At 35.7% G+C, this 21,292-nt stretch overlaps 2 protein-coding genes across 2 annotated transcripts; one reads left to right on the top strand and one right to left on the bottom strand.

Annotated features, from left to right (window-relative positions):
* Nucleotides 1–780: 780 nt before the first annotated feature.
* Nucleotides 781–2,148, bottom strand: LOC111051741. Its single transcript, XM_022338293.2, has one exon. It carries the CDS (start codon nt 2,146–2,148, stop codon nt 781–783), a length of 1,368 nt encoding a protein of 455 aa, XP_022193985.2.
* Nucleotides 2,149–7,460: 5,312 nt separating this feature from the next.
* LOC111051736 (ras-related protein Rab-19) lies at nt 7,461–12,834 on the top strand. Its single transcript, XM_039424125.1, has 3 exons — nt 7,461–8,236; nt 8,944–9,188; nt 10,608–12,834. The coding sequence occupies exons 1-3, from the start codon at nt 8,057–8,059 to the stop codon at nt 10,804–10,806; spliced, it is 624 nt and encodes a 207-aa protein (XP_039280059.1). The 5' UTR covers nt 7,461–8,056; the 3' UTR covers nt 10,807–12,834.
* Nucleotides 12,835–21,292: the final 8,458 nt, after the last annotated feature.

Below are 21,292 nucleotides of genomic sequence, written 5' to 3'. Positions count from 1 at the left end.
CCTCAGCACATGACTGCCCTCGGTGTCCTTAACATGCAGCAGACTCAACAGTATGTACTGGTTGAAGACCGTAAGGATGCCCAGGTCAATGAAGATAGGCCTACAGTGCTCACGATGCCCTGCTGAGGTGATCACTCGAAGTGCTTTCTTCTGGAGCATCAGCACACTCTTGCAGCCCGCTGCATGCCCCCACAGCAGGAGTCCATACAGCAGATGGGAATGGAAAAGGGCAAAGTATACCATCACCATATCTTTCCTGCTGAGAAGGGCTCTGAGTCTACGCAGCAAGTAGATTACTCGTGCCAGCCTGGTGCAAACTCCATCAATATGGCCTGCCCATGTCAATTTTGAGTCAATGACAAATCCCAGGAGTTTCACCACTGATTTATGGGCAGAGTCAGCAAGGCTGCGAAGTCCACAAACCAGTTGCTGAGTCTTCCCCTCATTCAAGCAGAGTTTGTTTCTCTCAAACCACTGCTTGGCATCATCAAAAACTCGCTGAGCCTGCAAGCCAGCTTGTTCAACCGTCCACCCCCTAGAGTAAATTGTGGTGTCATCCGCAAGCATCAGCACCGGTCCAAGAAGCCCAAGATCATTGATCATGACCAGGAAGAGTAGTGGGCCCATCACCGATCCCTGTGGCACACCATGATCCACCTGCATAGGCTGTGAGAGAGCACCTCCAATGGATATGATCTGCTTCCTTCCAGTCAAGTAGGATCTGAGGGTCACAAGCACCTCACCACCCAGTCCATACCCAGCAAGCTTCTCAAGAAGAATTCAATGAGGCACGCAATCAAATGCCTTACTCAGATCAGCAAGGACCAGGTGAACAAGATCTCTCTCCTCAAAGGCTTTAACAATAAAATCAATCATCTCTGAGACAGCTGTAAACTTAGACCTTCCACTTCTAAAGCCATGCTGTGCGTCAGAAAAAAGATTATTTCTCTCAAAGTGGAACACAAGTTGCTCCTTCATTAGGACCTCAAACACCTTACCCAATACAGGAATGATTGATATAGGTCTATAGTTGTTCATAGACTCAGGGTCACCCTTTTTGAAGACCGGAATCGTGCGGGATAACTTCAGGACATCAGGAAAACAGCCATGTCGCATACAGACATTGAGCACATGAGACAGGGGAAGAGCAATCCCATCTGCAGCACACTTCAGCACACCAACTGTAACTCCATGGACGTCTGGACTGTGGGAGTTCTTGAAGCCGCGAATAACACGAACAACATCTGCAGGTCTGACCTCCTTCCACCGTTCTAACTTCACTTGGTTGTTATTGTAACCAGGAGCATTGTATCTCACATCATTCATGGAAGCAACTATCTTTTCCACCTCACCAATAAAAAAGCTGTTGAATTCATCCGGTGTAGCTTTACATTTAGGTCTCGAACAATCTTTGGAGATCTGGTTTATGAGGTCCCAGGCAGCTTTACATGGGTTTCCTGCAGATTCAATTTTTGACATGTTGGCCGCCCTTTTAGCAGCATCAACCTCAGCTCGATAAATGCTCTTTGCTCTCAGGTACTGGTTGTGGAGATGAAGTCTGTCCCCCTCATCATCAATGAGCCCCATCCTCGCATGGAGAGCAACAATCAAATTTCTGATTTGTGCCAGCCTTGGTGTGTACCAGGATTTGTCATTGAGAATCTTTACAGACTTTCCATGATTCCTTGCAAATTTCCTGGAAGTTCTGGCTTTTAAAGGAAAATGACTGTTGAACACATCCATAAAAGACTCAAAGAAAACACCAAATGCGTTCTCTGGCTGATAACAGTTCAGAACATTGCTCCAGTCAACACCATCAAGAGCAGCCTTGAAGAGAGGCAGTCGGTCTGCCCTGATAGTACGATATGCGATTGGTCCAGTATCAGGCTGCCCAGCTCCAGAATCACTCACCAGCCCCAGGTGCAGGTCCATCACAACTGCATCATGGTCAGCAATAACTGGATCAACAACAGTCACTTCATATTCCCAGGTGTTCAAGGATGTTGCAATTGTGTCCAAGCAGGAGCTACCACGAGTCGGTTCACGGTTTGTGATAAATAGACCATGACTCTGGAGAAGATACTTGAAGATAGAGTACTTTTCATCCTCAACTTGCAGATGTATGTTCATGTCTCCTCCCAGTATCATCCGCCTGCCCAGCCAAGACAAGAAAATCAAGCATCCATCCAACAAATCGGAGAATTTATCCAGGTTTCCACTTGGAGCACAGTAGACAGAGACCACTATAATGGACAAAGCACTGAGTTCCACACAAGACAATTCAACGATCTAAAAATAGCTTGTAACCATGGTGATCAGTTCCATGAATTCGCTGAATTGATTCTAGATACCTATTTGTCAATGAGTATGGTCCTAAACAAAAAATAGTCAATATATAGCATAATGTTTGCGACTACCCAGCATTCCGGGCGCCGATACTATATCAACTTTCACGAACGATTGTCAAATAAAAAACAATCATTTCTGAATATAATTGGACGACTAACGTAAAATTATATTTGTTTTCTTCATTTTGTTGTATTATTGTTTAAAACAAATAAGTTACTAGCCTTTACACAAATGAATTGGTTTTACCAATATTGAATAATATAGTGATAGATTCAAGTATTTTCTATACTTTTGGAAATTGATTAATGGTTTCAATTGCATATTGATGTAAATCTAGTTTCTTTCTGAATTGAATCGCTTATCCATAATTTTTATCAATATTGTTTTCATGTGAGGAATTGATATTTGACGTGGTGTTTTGAATGTAATTCATGTGGAAAGCCCGCGTTTGCCGGCCGAGAGGTCGGAGGGGGGCGCGACAGTCGAGATCGACGACAGTCGAGGCCTGCGACAGTAGAGGACTGTTTTACAGTCCTGTACGGTCGTAGGCCTCAACTGTCGGGAGTGTACGAAAATTGAAGAGTCCTCTACTGTCGCCTAACGCAGACGACATTTGAGGCCTCTTTTTCAGGAGTCCTCTCCCGTTGCAGGCCTCGAATGTCGCTGGTCTCGACTGTCGGGCCTGTACAAAAATTAGAGACTCACTTGCAGCAGACGACAGTTGAGGACACATCCTACTGCGATTCCAGACAAACTACATTTTGTAATGATTATAACTTCTGATTTGTTGAAAACCAAATAATGGAAACTTCCTTCATAAAAAAACATATGAACTTTGAAGGTAGATAGGGCTTATCCTTAAAGGATTTTCAGAACGATCATCTTTGTGAAGAATTACAGCTTAATCAGTCAAGTATTTCAAGCGTGATGAGCTCACATATAAACAGACAGAAAGACAGACACCATCTCGTCTTATAGATGGATAGAAGATAGATAAATATTTAGATTTGTCAATGAAGGAGGCATAATGCAATACAAGTTTGAAAATTTTGTTTTTTATGATGAAGCAACTGAGATTTATTTACAGTTGTAAAGTTGCAATACTTATTCATAATATGGAAGGAATAATGGGATATAATACAGAGTGATTATAAAAGGACTTTACAACTTTGAAAACAGATACATATTTATTGAAATTACTTACAGAATTGAGAGAGGTGTAATTTTGTTACAAAACACTTCAAGTTTAATGTGTGGGTGTTATTTTGGTTCGATGTGACAGCTGTTGGTAATGCGACATACATCCCACTGATAATTGATTTCTTGCCTCACTTGTACCAGAATATCAGGCATAACTTGTGCAACTGCAGTGATCCGAAAGTGTTCCGTTTTCGGAGTTCATTAAGTTTGTCTGGTAGAGTCTGAACATAAACCTTATCCACAATGAAACTCCACAGGAAGAAATCCATCGATGTTAAATCCGGTGAGCGGGGTAGCCATGCAATTGGCCCTGCATGGTTAATTCAGCGAAGTTGAAAGCATTTGTCTAGAGAATCCCAAACTTCTCCATGGGAATGAGCTGGTTCACCATCATACTGAATGTGAAAGGGCACTTGTTCATCTTGTTCAGCATGCCGGTGCACCACCTCATTTCCACGGAGAAGTTTGGGATTTTCTAGACATTCGCTTTCAACTTTGCTGGATTAACAATGCAGGGCCAATTGCATGGCTACCCCACTTACCGGATTTAACATTGATGGATTTCTTCCTGTGGGGTTTTATTGAGGATAAGGTTTATGTTCCACCTCTACCAGACAATGCTAATGACCTCCGAAATCGGATCTCATTTGAATAGCTGCAGTTGCACAAGCCTGATATTCTGGTACGAGTGAGGCAAGGAATCGATTTTCGGTGGGATGTATGTCGCATTAGCAACTACAGATGTCACATCGAATAAAAAAACTCCCACACGTTAAACTTGAAGTGTTTTGTGACAAAATTACACCTTTCTCAATACTGTAAGTAATTTCAATGAATATTAATGTGCTTTCAAAGTTGTAAAGTTCTTTTATAATCACTCTGTATATTATTCAATTGCTGGTAAATCCATACAAATCAAATGATAATATATTTTTTGTGCTGTCTACCATTCTGTAGAGCCTAGCGCAGGCGACAGTTGAGGCCTCTTTTTCAGGAGTCCTCTATGGTTGCAGGTCTCGACTGTTGGGGCTGTACAAAAATTAGAGTGGCCTCAACTGTCGCCTAACGCAGGCGACATTTGAGGCCACTTTTTCAGGAGTCCTCTACCGTCGCTGGCCTCGAATGTTGCCGGTCTCTACCGTCGCTGGTCTCGACTGTAGCAGGACTCTTCTGTCATTTGCCTCGTTTGACTTCGACCCGGTCGGAGTCTGATGTAGGCTCATGCCATCTCATGCACGTACGTAAACGCGATCGAGGCAACCATACTAGCAGGGCACCCGTGCTTTGCTACGGGAATTGAAAGATAAAATTATTTTTGTGAAACATAATCTAAATCCTACCAAAATTGTTATAATAGTTTTTGAGATTAGGCCACAACATGGCATGAAAATTATTGAGTCAAATCATTCAAATAATTAATTGATGTGTTGGAAGTGCTCTGTAGAAGAGTAGTCTAATTGCAGCGATTTTTTTAGGATATGGGGCGGGGCTTAAGAGTCACCCTCGACTTTATTCATTGGCTATTAATATTTCCCGTTGACAGTTATCAAATTAGCAGTGATCATGTTATTTTTGCTATGGCAATTGAAGATTGAATTACAAATTAGGTTGATTCGGAATTTGATAACTCTGGTATCCATGGATCTCTTGCTTATACTGGAATTTTTGGCATAGCCTGTCACTTACTTTTTCATTTCACTCATCCAAATGTGTAAAAACAGCCAATCCTCTGATTCTTTCTTCCAAGGAAGTCCATTCATACATAAGAGTCCATTCATAATAGTAGCCTATAACATTTATTGTGGCTGATTTCACATGTCCTAAACTCTACAATCATAAATATTAAATACTGACAGCCAATGAACTGTGTTATATATATTCTCCAATATTTTTATCAAAAGCTACCTTATATTTTCTTTGGTAAAACAATCAATGTTTGGGAATAATTGATTCATGGGAAAAGAGCCTTACTTCTATGCAAGATATTTTCATATTAGAAAAAGCAATAACAGCTATCTGCTTCAATCAGAGCTATTCCTGAGAGTATAGATAATTTTAATTTTTCATAAAACAAACTTTCATGACGGGAGTTGCTTCTATCTATTGATCCTATTCTATTAAGACTAATTTTGTTTGAATATCCAACAGATTGCGAAAACTGCTTAAAGGGGTATTTTAAAAACTTCAGAAGTGTCCGTTGTGGAATCTGTTTGTGAAGAATGAGGAAATTCGGCCAAAATTCAACTTGGGCGAAAGAAAGGGGTTATTTATTGAAAACGGCCAAATTCCTCATTGATAGCATCAATGCTCCCCTTTCAAACAATGCTGACACATTGATGTGAATCTCACCATAATCTGGTTACTTTAGATCAGATGAAGAAAATAATGTTGATGATCGCTACTGTTTCAATTTCAATCATGTTTGACATTTCTGCTTTTGATACCAGCTGTTATTATTATGTGGAATAAGCTCTCATTTAATGAAATCATAACCATTGAAGTCAATAATTATACTAAGAAAGCAATTTGTTTGAATATGTGTGTTTGTTGATATATGACTGTATCTATGTCGGATGGATCTCGAAAACGGCTCTTATGATTTTGATTGAATCAGGAATATGTTGTGCTTGCAACAAAAAACATTATTTTTACATAAAAACATTATATTAGCATATTGGAACAGGTCTCAACTCTGGGATAATTCGTTGAACTACCAAGAGAAAAGATTATTGGTCCCCCAAGTAGCAGCTGATCAGAAAAAAGTTCTCCATAGTCTGTTGAAAACGTAAGAAAGTGTGAGCAAATAAAAAACATTATAATAGCTGCAGTTGATTTACTAAATTTGAAAACCTTATTTTAAAAAATTGCAGTATTCATGGAACATCTGGAAGAATAGGTTCAGAAAGTGACGGGATGATAGCAAAAGAAATTTGAAATCGATCTCTCCAAACATATGTTAGTTGAATGTACTGTTCATTGTGAGGTGATAGAAATGCGACTAATTTATTCAGCTTCTGTTGTATTGGTTCCTCTGTTGCTCTATGTTTGTACGCAGCCATGGCCTTCTATAAAAAAAACATTGCTCTGATTAATTCTGATGAAATTCAATCCTGATTGAAATTGAACATGCTTTAGTGCTACTGGGCCTGATATTTTTATGTTTCAAAATCAGCTAAAAACTAAATTGAAAAAAACATAATTTATACCATCAGCTGCTCCTATTTCCTTTTATGATGTTATCACAACACAAGACAAACCTATTGATATTGATAGATCACAAGTGAATTCTAAAGTTGTCAATTTAGATAGAAATTAAATTGAGTTACATGTTAGTTTATATCCAAATTTTCATCCCTAAGCTTTTGGTTTCAATTTAAGATCAAATAAAGAAATCATATAATGTTAGTCAATAATCAAAGCGATTGAATAAACTCTATTCAGATTTATGCAAATTCACATTAAAATGATTTAAAATTCACTTAAAATAGCAGTGCCCAATCAATTTATTCTGGATAAATGCATTTCAATTAATTCTTCAACTTGGTGCCAACCTAATGAAATAATCTCATCTTAATGTCAACCTGAAAAAATTATCAATTGGTCGCCAGTTATCAACTGTTTCGAATAGGTACTCTCTCTAGATTATAGTTCTATAGTAACATATGATATGGACATTTCAATTATAATTAAGAGATAGGGAGAAGAAGAATATACATGCTAAAAGGCGAACTTTAAACCCTTTAAAACCACCCTTAGAGTTGAAATATCGCTATAAAATTTCTTAGTGAGCACCTAGTACGTATAAGGAAGCTATATTCTAAGTTTTGTTGCAATACATCCAGTAGTTTTCCAGAAATCGTGATCAGTGAGACAGTGAGATAAGAATTTTATAAGTATAGTTAATACAAAAAAGAGAAATACAAAACCATCCACTTGAATCTCAGACCTCACTTCGCGCAGTAAATTAACACTCTTCAATCAACCTATAAATCGTCTACATCCAATTTAAGCAATTTAATTTTTCAATTTTTTTAGTGTAAAGTTTTTAACTAGAGGTGATTTAATTAATCAAGATCATTAAATAAAAATCGAATCATATCGAGTAATAAACAAACAATCAATGTTCAAATTTAAACAGATAATTCTGTATGTTCTATTATTTACTTTTTTGGAAGTGAATGGAGGCAGCAGACAGCTGATTTACAGCTGTGAGCTAGTTGAGCTTGGAACTGTTTGCATTTTAGAGTAGTGTTTGGTCTTATCCGTATTTCGTTCTGTGCTTAAATTTAAATGAATAATAGATCATTTATAAGAAGAAAGTCTTTTAATTTGTAATTGAAATCCAAATTTTACTGTTCAATGTCAAGGAAATGAAACTTTGAAGTTGTAAAATGATATTTGAGTCATAACCTCAAACATCATGGTTCTGTTTTACAGTCCAGACAAATACAGTTTAGCTTAATTATAAATATTCTAAGTTTTTAATATTACATAACTGTTGGATTTTATGGCGTCCGTTCGAATACCAGAGCAAAAAGTTATTTTATGTGGAGAATTTGGCGTTGGAAAAAGTTCTTTGTTCCGAAGGTATTCATTCAACAACTTTGTATCTTCTAATAGCAGACAGTCAACTCTAGGTTTGGACCACTTCAATAAAGATTACAATGTTGGTGGGAAAGAAATAAGAGTAAGTTTACAATATTGTAATATATATATATATATATATATATATAATATATATATATATATATATATATATATTGGGTTTGTGGAAATGTGCTTATGTAAATGCAAGTTGAAATGTCTAATTATACCTTTCGTTATTCTCAGATTAACATCAGTACTCAGCTACTCAGTATAAAACGGAAAACTAAATTTATTGCTACTAACTAGCCCTGAATACTTACAGCATATGCAAATCTATAAACCAATGTAATCAAGTCAAACAATTGATGAAAAAAGGAGACATTTGAACTGAACGTTCAAAAAGGATATTTTGATATTTTATGATATGAGCTATTACCGTATATGATAGATACAGTATCAAATTTGAGTTTTTATATTAAAATTAAATTGAAAGATTATAAAACATAGTTGAGTAATACCTAAATGTGTTTTTAATAGGATACTGAAGTATATTATGAGACTGGCTATCCTGTTTGTGCTTTTCTAAAATGCAATGAAATAAATTTATTATTATCATAATATATTAAAAAGAATAGGTATTTTTGGTAAACTATTTCATCAATAATGCAAGAGAAACCACAAGTATGTGCTTGTGAAAAACAGCCAATAAGCAAGGGCAGTCCGTGATTAAACTTCTGATAATTGAAAATTTTTACGTTAAAATGATTAGTTTCCAGCAATTAATATTTGATTTTTTTTAATTTCCAGTTGCAGTTATGGGATACAGGGGGAATGGAAAGAGTAGCTTCAATAACATCTAGCTATTATAAGTTTGCTGAGGCTGCAATCTTAGTATTTGCTCTTGACAATGCCGCTTCTTTTCATGTACTATCACAGCACCTGTTGGACATAGTCTCTTATGCTGAAAATGCTAAGATTTTCCTCTGTGGAAATAAGTCTGATCTAGAAGGTCAAACACCACAAGTCACTGAAGCTGACATGGAAAACTTCTGGTAATTATTCCTAGTTATTAAATATTTAGGACAAACCTATCAGTCATGATGTAATTAGCATCTATGGACATAGAATGAGACATAGACATAGGACATAGCAATAAAATAGTAATAAATGAGAGCAATTTTCAACATTATTAGGAGCTGTATCAGGCTGATGGTAAATGCCATTAAATACTAAAAACTAAGATAATTCTTATTTTTTCATGATTGCGTCAAATCAATAATACGATGCAATAATAAAATGTTAAAAATATGTTATTTGTAACAATAGAGGCTTGATGAGGGGGAGAACATTTTGTTGGGAACCCCTGCTCTAGAGAAAAGATTTAGACGCTGGCTTTGATAAAACGATTACTGGTCGGCCAAAATATTTTTCACAGGTCATTTCCGTGTTCTAGTTTTTCTTACGCCCGACTCCCGGGCCCATAAAAATCGAAATCAACTAGTAAATGATTTCAAAGGCCCTGAAACCAATCCGGTGTGGCCTAAAAAACTGTCACCAGACCTGAGCAAGCCAAATCACTCTATAGTTATTTTATTTTTATAACACATGCATGCATATTCGTTTGGAATAGAAAACATCAGAGGGAAGAAAAATAATAGTGTTAGAGCTGAGTAAAATAAATGTAGCATTTCTAAAAAAGCTAGAATAAAAAGAAATAGGATTTATCTGAGCATTCCCATGCATAGCGAGTTGCTGTTTATTAATAAGGACTTGAGCACTACCTCCGTAAATAAAGCCATAGTGCAAGACAGGTGGTTGATGGTCAACGTTAGTAACTTTGTCTACTAACTTTGGTTGATGGTAACGTAACGTCAGCACAGGCAGGGCTCCTACACCAATAAAAACACTAGCTGATATAGATCAGCTGAAATCAACAAATTTTTATTGGCGTAGGACCATTGCCCTACCTGTGCTGACGTCACCAAAATGCACTGTGACTTTGTTTACAGAGGTAGTGGCTTGAGTCGACGTTCGTATCTTTAATGATTGCTTTCTTCAAATTCTAATTTGAATAGATCGAATTTACTCATTCCTTCGTCCTTTTTGAGGATATAAGTAGAAACACTATAACATTGAAAGTGCATAGGAAACAAATTGTAGTAGTTCATTTTTACAAATCAGCTGTCGGCTGGATTATTAATTGAATGCACTGATGACGGAGTGATGAAACATAACCATCGAATTAGTTCTTTTTGGAATCAATAAATATTTAATATAACTTGAATATGTTTTTATTTGTATCAAAATATAACAAAATAACTCAATACAACTTGAACGATTTCTCTTGACTTTCCACTACTTTCAATAAAACAGCTAGTTGAATATTTTTAGCAAGTTCTTCAGCTTGAGGGTTCACTAGTTATATGTATTAGCTAGAATTTATAATATGTATTATCAATTTTTGTTGACAGTGAGCAGTGTCACAACCTGATCAGTGCCACGTACAAGACATCGTGTAAGACTGGCGAAGGAGTGGATGAGATGTTCGCCGACATAGCTCAGCATTTGGTGCAGTCCAATCGATCCAGGATGGAACTTCAGAGTGTTGACAAAGAATCGTTCAAAATTTCACCTCCAGAAGAAATGGGTGAACCATCATGTCTTTGCTAGTCAATTCTTTTCAATTCATCATATCAAAATATGAGGTACATAATGTGACTGAAGTATCAGGTGTATCAATTCCTGTGCCATAGGTTAAGAAGAAACAGCGAACACGAAATTTAATTATTCATTATAAAAGAAACAGCATCTTTCATACACTAAGATAAGAGTAAAAGGTTACAAAAACTATTCAAAAAATGATGAACTCGTCACATACTCATAACTGACCTCTCCTTCAATTATTTGCAATTAAATAGTTACAATGACATGGGTTCTTTTCACCCCATCTCTTATCAAGAGTAATTTTACGCGGTCCAGTGATTTTTATCACCAATTTTTCAAGAGTTATTTTGTAGCTCAATATTTTTTTATTGTACAAAATATGACTGTAGGATGCGAATTTAAGTTATTTTGTTGCAATTGGATAAAAATAATAACCATTATGGTTTCACTGGTGCTAACATACGTTATATGATTTCCTTTACTCAAGTTTTAAATATTCATAGCAAGGGTTTGTAGTTTATCACATTTTTATTTTAATAAAAACTTCGATTTCCAAATCTATTGTATTAGTTCGTTTATACCGTAGCTGCATCTCTCTTTATATTATAGTATTATATGGTTATTTAGAGTGTAAACTCCAGTTCAGTTAATTTCATAATTATAATTTTTGTATTGTTCTGCAACTTGTAAAATAATGTCACGAAGACGTCTAATTAAACGGGTTAACTGGTGAAGTATTATCGAATTCGAAAGTGCCGCATTCAAAAGTTGCATGAATGTTGGAATTTTGGGACTTTATGCATAGAATAAAATTAATTGAAACTTTATTTAAGATGTAAGTAAAATTACTAGTCATGTACCGTAGGTAGATGGACTTTTCTCATTTTATCCAGTTTTTCAATTGACTGATGTAAGTGTTCTTGTGCACGGAACAAATTCCTGATTTTTTATCATTTTAGGAACTATTCCAGTTTTGGTTTATACGAGACCACAACATTTATACCGATTAGAAAAAGATAAAATTGTTAAAGGGTTCATTACTAGGAGTTCACCATCAGCCTATAAATTGGGCGTTACATTGACTTCTCTTTTGACTAAATGTGAAACCTTTCGTTTTAAACCTTTTGGTTTAAAGCGTATTGTGATTCTTATTCAAATATCATTATTATACAGTAATTATTCAGTTCAAAAATTTAGAAATTAAATTTTATCAATTTCTTTTCTTGAGGAACTAAACCTCCAGTCGATAAAGTTTTCTGTTGTAATCACCAAGAAAATAGGGAATTAAATTCAGCTATAATCAAGATACAGTATATTTGATATGATATTATCAAACAGAGAAGGAGGAGTAGATTTATTGAAGTTTAAGGAAGAGAAAAAAAAAATCGAAGAATATTAATGCTATTGAAGTATTTGGAAGGTTTAATGAACAAATGTTGTAAGATATTCGTTATTGGGCTTTATTATCGGATCTATAGATGTTCTGTTGTGAGAAAAACGTGGATTTCTACTGCAAAAATCTATCCAACTAGTCTTGGACATAACATCGAAGTTCATCGAAGTATTTGTGTGTTAAGTCCTATTACTCTTCGATTACGATTTACTTATATTGATCACCGATGTACCATAATTATAATATACTGTACATTCATATTATTTTTTAATCTATTTCTTTGTGAATTTGACTTACATTTCTTGTATTATTATTTTTTAGTAAGATTCAATTTAGTAAAACATCTAGAACGACAAATCAAAAGTTGAATATCAAGGTGAAAAATTTTAAAGGGATAAATATTAGGTTATATTGATATTATTTTTATTTTATTTGGTTTTTAGACTAATCTTGCCATAAATTATTATTCATTTGCACTTTATCTTCAGTTGTATAAAGTAGAACTAGAACTGATTCTAAAAGGAGTAAATAACATTGAGAATTTTGCATTTTAAAATATTCATGTGTCAATATCAATATTTGTAATGTTTCCATTTTCTGATATATTATATACACATTAAACTCTAAACTAGGAACTTGTATGTTCCATGTGTTTTTATTTCTATTGTTAAACATTTACTTGAAATAAAAATTTGAAGACATTTTCAACAATCGAACAAATTTTTAAATATCCAGTTATCTTCAAAATTTCATCAGTATTTATGTCAAGTATTAAATATTTTAACATATATTAAATATATATTTGGCTGAGAGTGATGTTTACATAAGCTTTAAGCTTGCGCGTGGACAGTGAAAACAGGGCCGGATCGTGGGGGGCAGCGGGGGCTTGAGCACCGGGCGCCGAGTTGGAGGGGGCTTCAAATTATTATATCCACCATTTTCTTATAAAAATATATAGCTGATAACTGTTTTAGGCGTTTATATCTGACGTAATTGTTGATTTTAAGTTTCAATAGCGTGATATAGTTCTCCACGCACATTCTAAATTTTTTCACTCAAATATTTTGGCAAAACCAACAGAACAAAATAAAAAGTATTTTTATCTCTGCAGTATACTTCCGCTGTATGAGCAAGGGTTGGCAACATTATTACATATTTGTAACACTTCCAGTTTCTGTGGCATCTGGAGAGAGAAGCTTCAATAAATTTAAGCATCATAAATATTGAACAAGAAAGTGCTTCTTTTGATGAAATAATAAACACATTCTCAGCAAAGAAAGCCCGAAAAATAAGAATTATTTAAGAACTTAATCAAATAATGTGGATCTATTTTTTTCTTGTAGCTATATATTTCCTCTATCAACTAACTTATTATTTCTCTGCATAACGCTGTTATATCTTAAGATTTAGGTACTTCATTCATTAATTAATCTTAAATTCTTGATCAATTTCATAGCTTCTCGTGAAACTATGATGCATCACATGAAGGAGTTTTAGGAATCAGGCCTAAAAATAATAATGTGCTTTGAAGAATATTTCAAACTATGAAGTACCTTCTTACAAACTATGTTTCAACTCGAATTTTCTTTTGTCTGTATGTATGTAACGCATTTACGGCCAAACGTGTTGATAGAATTCTATGAGATTTGGCACGAATATGTCCTTTTCAGACCCAATTTTTCGGACCCAAACCACCTGGAGGAGATCAGCATGCTGCTGAGTGACGATGAAGACCCTGCTGCAACCGAGGATCTAGGAGAGGAAAGTGATATCGACTTTCAAGACAAAATTAAAGAGAGGTCTGGAGATTCTGAGAGTGAATGATTCGTCTTCAGATGAGTGTGAAGAAGAGGATACAGGTGAGCAAGATTTTTTTATAGGGCGGGACAAAAAAAACAAAATGGCATAGACATCCTAATCAAAGAAGACGAGCAAGCAGCCATAATATTATCACACACCTTTCTGGTGTGAAAGGGGATGCCAAAAACGCCACCACTGCTCTTGAGTGTTGGAAAAAATTGTTTCCAGATGAAATGTTGGAAGCCATAGTTTGGTTTACGAACCAGTATGTGAATAAAGTTAGAGATAAATACTCGGGAGAAAGAGATGCGAAATTCACTGATAGCATTGAACTGAAGGCTTTTATTGGCCTCCTTCATTTAGCAGGGTCGTACAAAACAAATCGTTTGGTCCTTGAAGAATTATGGGGGAAGAATTGAGAAAAATTTGGACTTGTCATGAATTTAAAAAGGTTCAAGTTTTTGCTTCGTTGTCTCCGTTTTGATGACAGTAACACTAGAGCAGTACGACAAGCTTGTGATCGATTGGCACCAAATCAAGATTTTTCTGAACAGTTTGTCAGTAATTGTAAGAAATGCTACATCCCTGGTGCGAGCCTTACAGTGGATGAGATGCTACCAGGTTTTCGCGGCCGTTGCCCTTTTCGTCAATACATCCCATCCAAGCCAAATAAATATGGCATGAAGTTATTTGCGCTAGTAGACTCCAGGATGGTTTATACTCTCAACTTGGAGGTGTATGCAGGTAAACAGCTAGAAGGCCCATTTATGAAGAGCCACAAACCAAGTGATGTTGTCATGAAAATGATAGAGCCAGTTATTGGAACAGGCAGGAATATAACTGCAGATAAGTGGTTCAAGGAATTGAAAAATAAAAAGCTATCATTTTTAGGGACTGTAAAATAAGACAGCCTTGCCAGCAGATTTTGTGAACACAAAGGGAAGAGCTCAATACTCAAGCATTTTTGGTTTTTGTGATGGAATGTCATTGACGTCATACATCCCTCGCAAAAAAAGATGTGTCATTCTTGTGTCATCAATGCACAATGACAACGCGATTGATGAAGACACTGGGACTGCAGCAAAGCCCGAGATAATAACATATTACAACGCAAACAAAGGTGGAGTGGACACTGCAGACCAGATGTGTGTCACATACAGTGACTCGAAGATGGCCTATGGTGATCTTTTACAGTTTACTCAATATAGGGGGGATAAATTCGCAAGTGATTTACCTTGGGAATCAACTGGAAGCAATGCCCAGGAGACACTTTCTGAAACAGTTGGCACATGAATTGTGCTTACCACAGATTGAAAGAAGAAGCCAGTCTTCAATTTGTATTCACTCATCATTGCAAGCTCGCTTGAAGAGATGTCTTCCCACTGATAACAAACCCATAGAGCCACCACCTACAGCTAAAAGGTCCAGATGCTGTGATTGTACAGCCGAAACAGTAAAACGCAGGCTATCAAACTATTCCTGTGGAAAATGTCATCAAGGAATATGTTTGAGCCACGCGACAACATTCTGCTCATCCTGCTCAGCAATCTGCACAAGGCTGCCTCACAACGACTCGGAATAATAATTATATATACAATATGATTATATCTAAAATAAAATGAACTATGGATAGCAAATATAATATCACACTAGGACTGATGATTTTCAAATCGTTATAGTTGTTTATCACTTTTCTGTATAGGGCTACTTGTTATATAAATATAAATAAAAATAAAAATCTCAGTACCCTTTTTGAAATATTTTATCACATGTTTCGGACATTGATGCCATTTTCAAGTGATATCACTTGATTTTTATTTTTTTTATATTTACTTTATAGTTGTGTCTGTTAATGTTTAATTAATCTCCCTGTTTTGAGTAGTTTTGTTTTGAAAAAAAATTATTTCAATTATAACTGAGAGTCAAGTTATTGATTTTAATCCTAGAGTACATGCCAAAGAAGTTTTGTTTGGTACTTTATATCCAAAAATTGTCATTAAAAGTAGTTATTCAGAAAAAACTCGTGAAAAATTGAATGATTTTGGAAAAGTGCATTTTTGTAGGTTAAAATCATGTTTTTGGTGGAAATGTGTAATATCAAACTTGGTAGAATAGTTCATTGTGATTCGATTCGCGTTTACTAGAGGTCTCTATCATGGATGGTAACCATTCTATGACCGTTTTAATTAATGATGGATCCGCCATTTTGAATCGGCCATTACGAGGCCCAGTCGCGACCCCCAAATGCGCATCAAGTGGTTCGGATATCCTGAGGTACCCTAGAATCAGAATATTTAGGTCTGTTTCCATCTTCACGAATTGCCCACGAAATCCCTTAAGTAACCGGACTGTACTGTAATGATCAAGAACTCCATATCTGTCATTCGTTGTATATTCTGTTTATCGTAAACTAGTAGTTCTGTGAACAGTAGACCTCACGCAGTATTCTCATCCACAAGTACCTGATTGAAACTGTAGACCTTATGGAAATACAGCAATAGACTGGCTTCTCCACACATCTGTGTAATCACTTGTCAGCTGATTTATGATGAATAATTCTATAGTCTGATTTTTACTTTCCTTGCCCTATTACCATAGGTAAGGAAAGTATTGCTTTCCGAAAAAAATTAAGGTACCCCAATTTCTAAAAGTTTCAAGGTCCCCTGAGTCCAAAAAAGTGATATTTGGGTATTGGTGTGTGTGTGTGTGTATAATTATGAGTGTATGTGCGTCTGTGTAGGCTACACGATATCTCATCCCCCAATCAACGGAATGACTTGAAATTTGGAACTTAAGGTCCTTCCCCTATAAGGATCCGACACGAACAATTTCGATCAAATGCACTTCAAGATGGCGGCTAAAATGGAGAAAGTGTTGTCAAAAACAGAGTTTTTCGCGATTTTCTTGAAAACGGCACCAACGACTTTGATTAAATTTATACCTAAAATAGTCATTGATAAGCTGTATCAACTGTCACAAGTCCCATATCTGTAAAAATTTCAGGAGCTTCGCCCAATCCATGCAAAGTTTGATTTTAGATTTTCAATTATCAGGCTTCAGATACAATTTAAACAAAATATTTCAAGTGGAAAAGATTGAGCATGAAAATCTCTACAATTAAAGTTCAGTAACATTGTCACCTAAAATTGAAAATAAGCTCGAAATTCGAGAAAATGTGATTATCCAATTGCAAACTGTTGGCAACTGTTGATTCTATTAAATGATTAACTATGAAGAGATAGCAGAGCTCGTATGTCTCCAGCGTTATTGTCACCAGCTGACTCAGATCTTTGTTTATAAGTAGACTTGAGATGCGCGTGAACACTAGCGTCAGGTGATCAATTCTCATAACAGCAAGGAAAGTTTTGTAAGTGCGCCACACCAGATTTTTACTCTTAATATTGGCGTATAAAGGAGGCTCCTTTTTCCCTTCATATTATCCTTGAAATGCAAAATTTCCAAAAACCTTGTATATACGTCGACGCGCAATTAAAAAAGGAACATACCTGTGAAATTTCATGAAAATCTATTACCGCGTTTCGCCGTAAATGCGCAACATATAAACATTCAAACATTATGGCCCGGTTGCACAAAAGCCGGTTAAATTTTAACCGTGATTAATTCCGCGAGAACCAATCAGAGAAGCCGTTTTATCAAAAACGCATTCTCTGATTGGTTCTCGTGAAGTTAATCACGGTTAAAATTTAACCGGCTTTTGTGCAACTGGGTCTAAGAGAAATGCCAAACCGCCGGCTTGAATCTTAGATCTCACTTCGCTCGGTCAATTATGCATTTTGTGAATATTTATTGATTAAATTATATTCTTTTCACTATTATTATCTACCTACTTATTTATACTATACTGTAAAAATACTTAATTTATATAATCCCGTGTTAATAGCAATATTCATATATTTTAAAGTTGGGACTTTAAGGCTACTTTCACATGATAGGAGACGTGCAACTTGAACACTGAACAGTGTTCACGTTTTTTTGTCGAAGTACATTGAGTCAAATCGTGTCTTTCACATGTTGACTCCTATCCAGGAACCTCGTTTTGTCACGTCTTTTCCCCTCGAGGCAAGCAGAGGCAAGATCTAAGAACTACGCCGCCGTTTGCTCAAAGTATGACTCATCACTTTTTTCTCAAAGTCTAACTTCCTTAAAAATATAGATAGAAGATTTCGGATTTGGATTCAGCGACCCCAAATTCTTTAAAGCGTAAGTCCCGTTTTCGAAAATATCCGAAAACAAGGAAGTTATGGCTGTTTTTAATAAAGCTTTCTATTATCATATAATTATATACGGTAAAAACGAACAGGTACTGTACTATACAGTACGTAAGTACTGTAGCTATTATAATACAACTTACACTGTATTAGTGTAGGAAATTTGGTAGGTTATTTATCTTGATTTCTGAAAATACCCCAAAATAAGGGAGTAAGATAACTTTGAAAAACCAAAGTTTTCCTGCCGATTGAAGAAACATTAAAAATTAGTCTAAGACATATTATGTCTTAGAATAAAAACGTGTAACAAATATCAGATCACTATTCAAGCTATCAAGCTTTTCATAAATTTATTTGTCTCCTCATGGCAGAAGGTTTGCGCGCAACGTTTTCACTTAAACATTTCTATGGAAGTTAGACTTTGAGAAAAAGTGATGAGTCATACTTTGAGCAAACGTCGGCATAGTTGTTAGATCTGTCGGCTTATTCGTAAGATCCCCATGTGAAAGTACAGGAGAGCTGCAAAATATGAAATATGATCTTCCGTAATATGATATTCCAGGAGCGAGGTCTCTGCCGTGTGAAACTGGCCTAATTGTTTCAGCATTGTTTTCAATTATGTATGTAAATGAAAATGAACAATGACACAACTTATATTATCATTAACTAGTAGTTCTGTTAAATAGACCTCGCGCTCAGTGAGTTACATTGACCTGTTGTTATGTTTTCTCAGAAATTAATAAATAATTTATCAATTAAAAATGTCTAGAAAAAATCCTAATAAACATAGAGCTTTCTGTCCTATATCGTACTGTGACGTGTCGTCCCGGAGTGTGAGTGTGAGCACTGTTGTCAGGTCTGACTGCAACTGTCTACAACGTTGATGGAAAGATACAATTTTCAAGATGTTCGATGTTTTTGAACGGGTAGTATTATATTCAACTGTCTACTAACGTTAATGGAAAGATACATTTTCAAGATGTTCGTTGTTTTTGAACGGGTAGTATTATAGTCCACTAGACAGCTGATTTATGATTAATAATAATATTCTATAGTCTGATTTTTACGGTAATATTGGCGTATGAAGGAGGCTCCTTTTTCCTTTTATATTATCCTTGAAATGCAAAATTTTCAAAAACCTTGTATATACGTCGACGCGCAATCTAAAAAGGAACATACCTGTCTAATTTCATGAAAATCTATTTCCGCGTTTCGCCGTAAATGCGCATCATAAAAACATATAAACATTTAAACATAAAGAGTAATGCCAAATCGTCGACTTGAATCTTAGACCTCACTTCGCTCGGTCAAAAATGCCTTCTAATTCAACCTCGTATAGGACTAATATAGTAATAATCGCTCACATTTTGTAAATCCGTCGGTGATGGTCATCGTGAGGGGGCGCCAAAAGTAAAGCTTCCCCCCCCCCCTAGAAGAATTGGTAGATCCGGCCCTGGGTGGGAAAACTTACTACTCAAGAAGGTCCCCAAACTTCCTGGAATAAATTTGTAATTTTAAATTCATGATATTTAGCGGAGCCGTCCAAAGTGACACCTATCCAATGGGAGTAGCCAGTAGCGCATGCCTCTTATCTGAGCGATTAGAGACCCGAACGACCAAAGAACCAACCGCTTCTCAAGCCTCTCTATAAACAAACTAATATACAAGGAGCGTAATTTGACGAAACAGATTACTACTCCTAAATACATTTTTGAATTCATCCACACTAAACTTTCAGGATATAAAGTTGGCTACCTTCCTATGACATCTGAGTAGTTGTTCAACCATATTTCGATATGGTTCGATAATTTACCCAGTCAATGATAGCGTGTCTGCTTTTGACCTGCATCGTGGAACAGCAACGTACTGTGATCAGATTTGTAGTCGTGGAAGGTGAGAAACGTGGAAAACATAACTAAAGAATGTTGAAAGTGTACAAATACAATTGTTTGAATAGTTTGATTGTTTAAAAATGAGTTGAATAGTTGTAAAGTTGCCATAAAAGTTTCCAATGAAACGCTGTGAGCTCTTGACTGAATCTTGCTTCATGACAACACTGGTGTCATGAAAAAAAAATCCCAGAAACTGGAGTGGGATATCCTTTCATAACCTTCTCAAAGCATCGACCACGAAACATCCATCCTTTTGCACCCCTAGAAGAGGGTCTAAAACCAAACGGAAACATTATCAGTCCAATGAAGAAGTCAAAATTCCTGTGCCCAAGTCTTTGAGATCACTTCAAAAAGACTTTGGATATTCTCAAATTAGATTGAACAGCTATTCAGATGTCATCGTAAGGTTGTCAATGTCATGTCTTGAAAGTTTCATATTTGGTTGAATTCAAGCGTTATTCAGGAGTAGTAAATTTGTTTCGTCGACTTACGCTCCTCTTATATTAGTTTTTTATAGAACGGTCTGAGAACGTATGAAACATGAAGACGTCACCATCTTTGAGATGATCATCATCGAACCACACTATATTATGAGGAGTTAGAATTTTGGGAATCATTCTCTATGATACTATAAGGCTGAAATTGAAAACATTTAGAATCAAATTGAAGAGAGTTGGTGAGGTGTTTATATACATCAGAACGTCTGATGTTCTGAATTCAATGATCACTTGCGGGTTCTTTGGAGTCAATTCATATAATTACTCCATCTCTAAGATATATTAGTTACCCGGTCGAAACACTTATTATAGTGTCTTGACAAATCCCAATATTCCTTTCACAAAAGGTCAATGGATGATAAATAATATAAAATATTTATAATCTGTTCATAGAAAGGAAAAGTATCTTCATAACTCGTGTTACTATAAAATTAATGACACATATCAGCTTATTTTATACTTATTCTAATAAATAGCTATTAATATCTGATATGATTCATTACTTTTGTACTTTTACACAAGCACACACTTTGTTTTGTCTCTCCTTTTGATGAACAGACTATAGAGGGTTACAGAACAATAATCCAGTATAAACCAGATAAGTTCATTGATTTATTCAGATGGAATAATAAATTATATTAATTACGTAAGCTTATAATATCCATGGTGTAAAGGTAAATG

Source organism: Nilaparvata lugens, chromosome 3 (assembly GCF_014356525.2).
Source record: "Nilaparvata lugens isolate BPH chromosome 3, ASM1435652v1, whole genome shotgun sequence".
NCBI classification, from domain to species: domain Eukaryota; kingdom Metazoa; phylum Arthropoda; class Insecta; order Hemiptera; family Delphacidae; genus Nilaparvata; species Nilaparvata lugens.
Note: the sequence above shows the minus strand (reverse complement) of the source record. Positions and strands in the feature narration are given on the sequence as shown.

Coding starts and splice junctions, on each gene's coding strand:
- LOC111051741 (XM_022338293.2), bottom strand. CDS start 2,148: ATGATACTGGGAGGAGACATGAACATACATCTGCAAGTTGAGGATGAA.
- LOC111051736 (XM_039424125.1), top strand. CDS start 8,057: ATGGCGTCCGTTCGAATACCAGAGCAAAAAGTTATTTTATGTGGAGAA. Junction 8,237..8,943: donor TTGGTGGGAAAGAAATAAGA/GTAAGTTTACAA, acceptor TTTAATTTCCAG/TTGCAGTTATGGGATACAGG. Junction 9,189..10,607: donor GCTGACATGGAAAACTTCTG/GTAATTATTCCT, acceptor TTTTGTTGACAG/TGAGCAGTGTCACAACCTGA.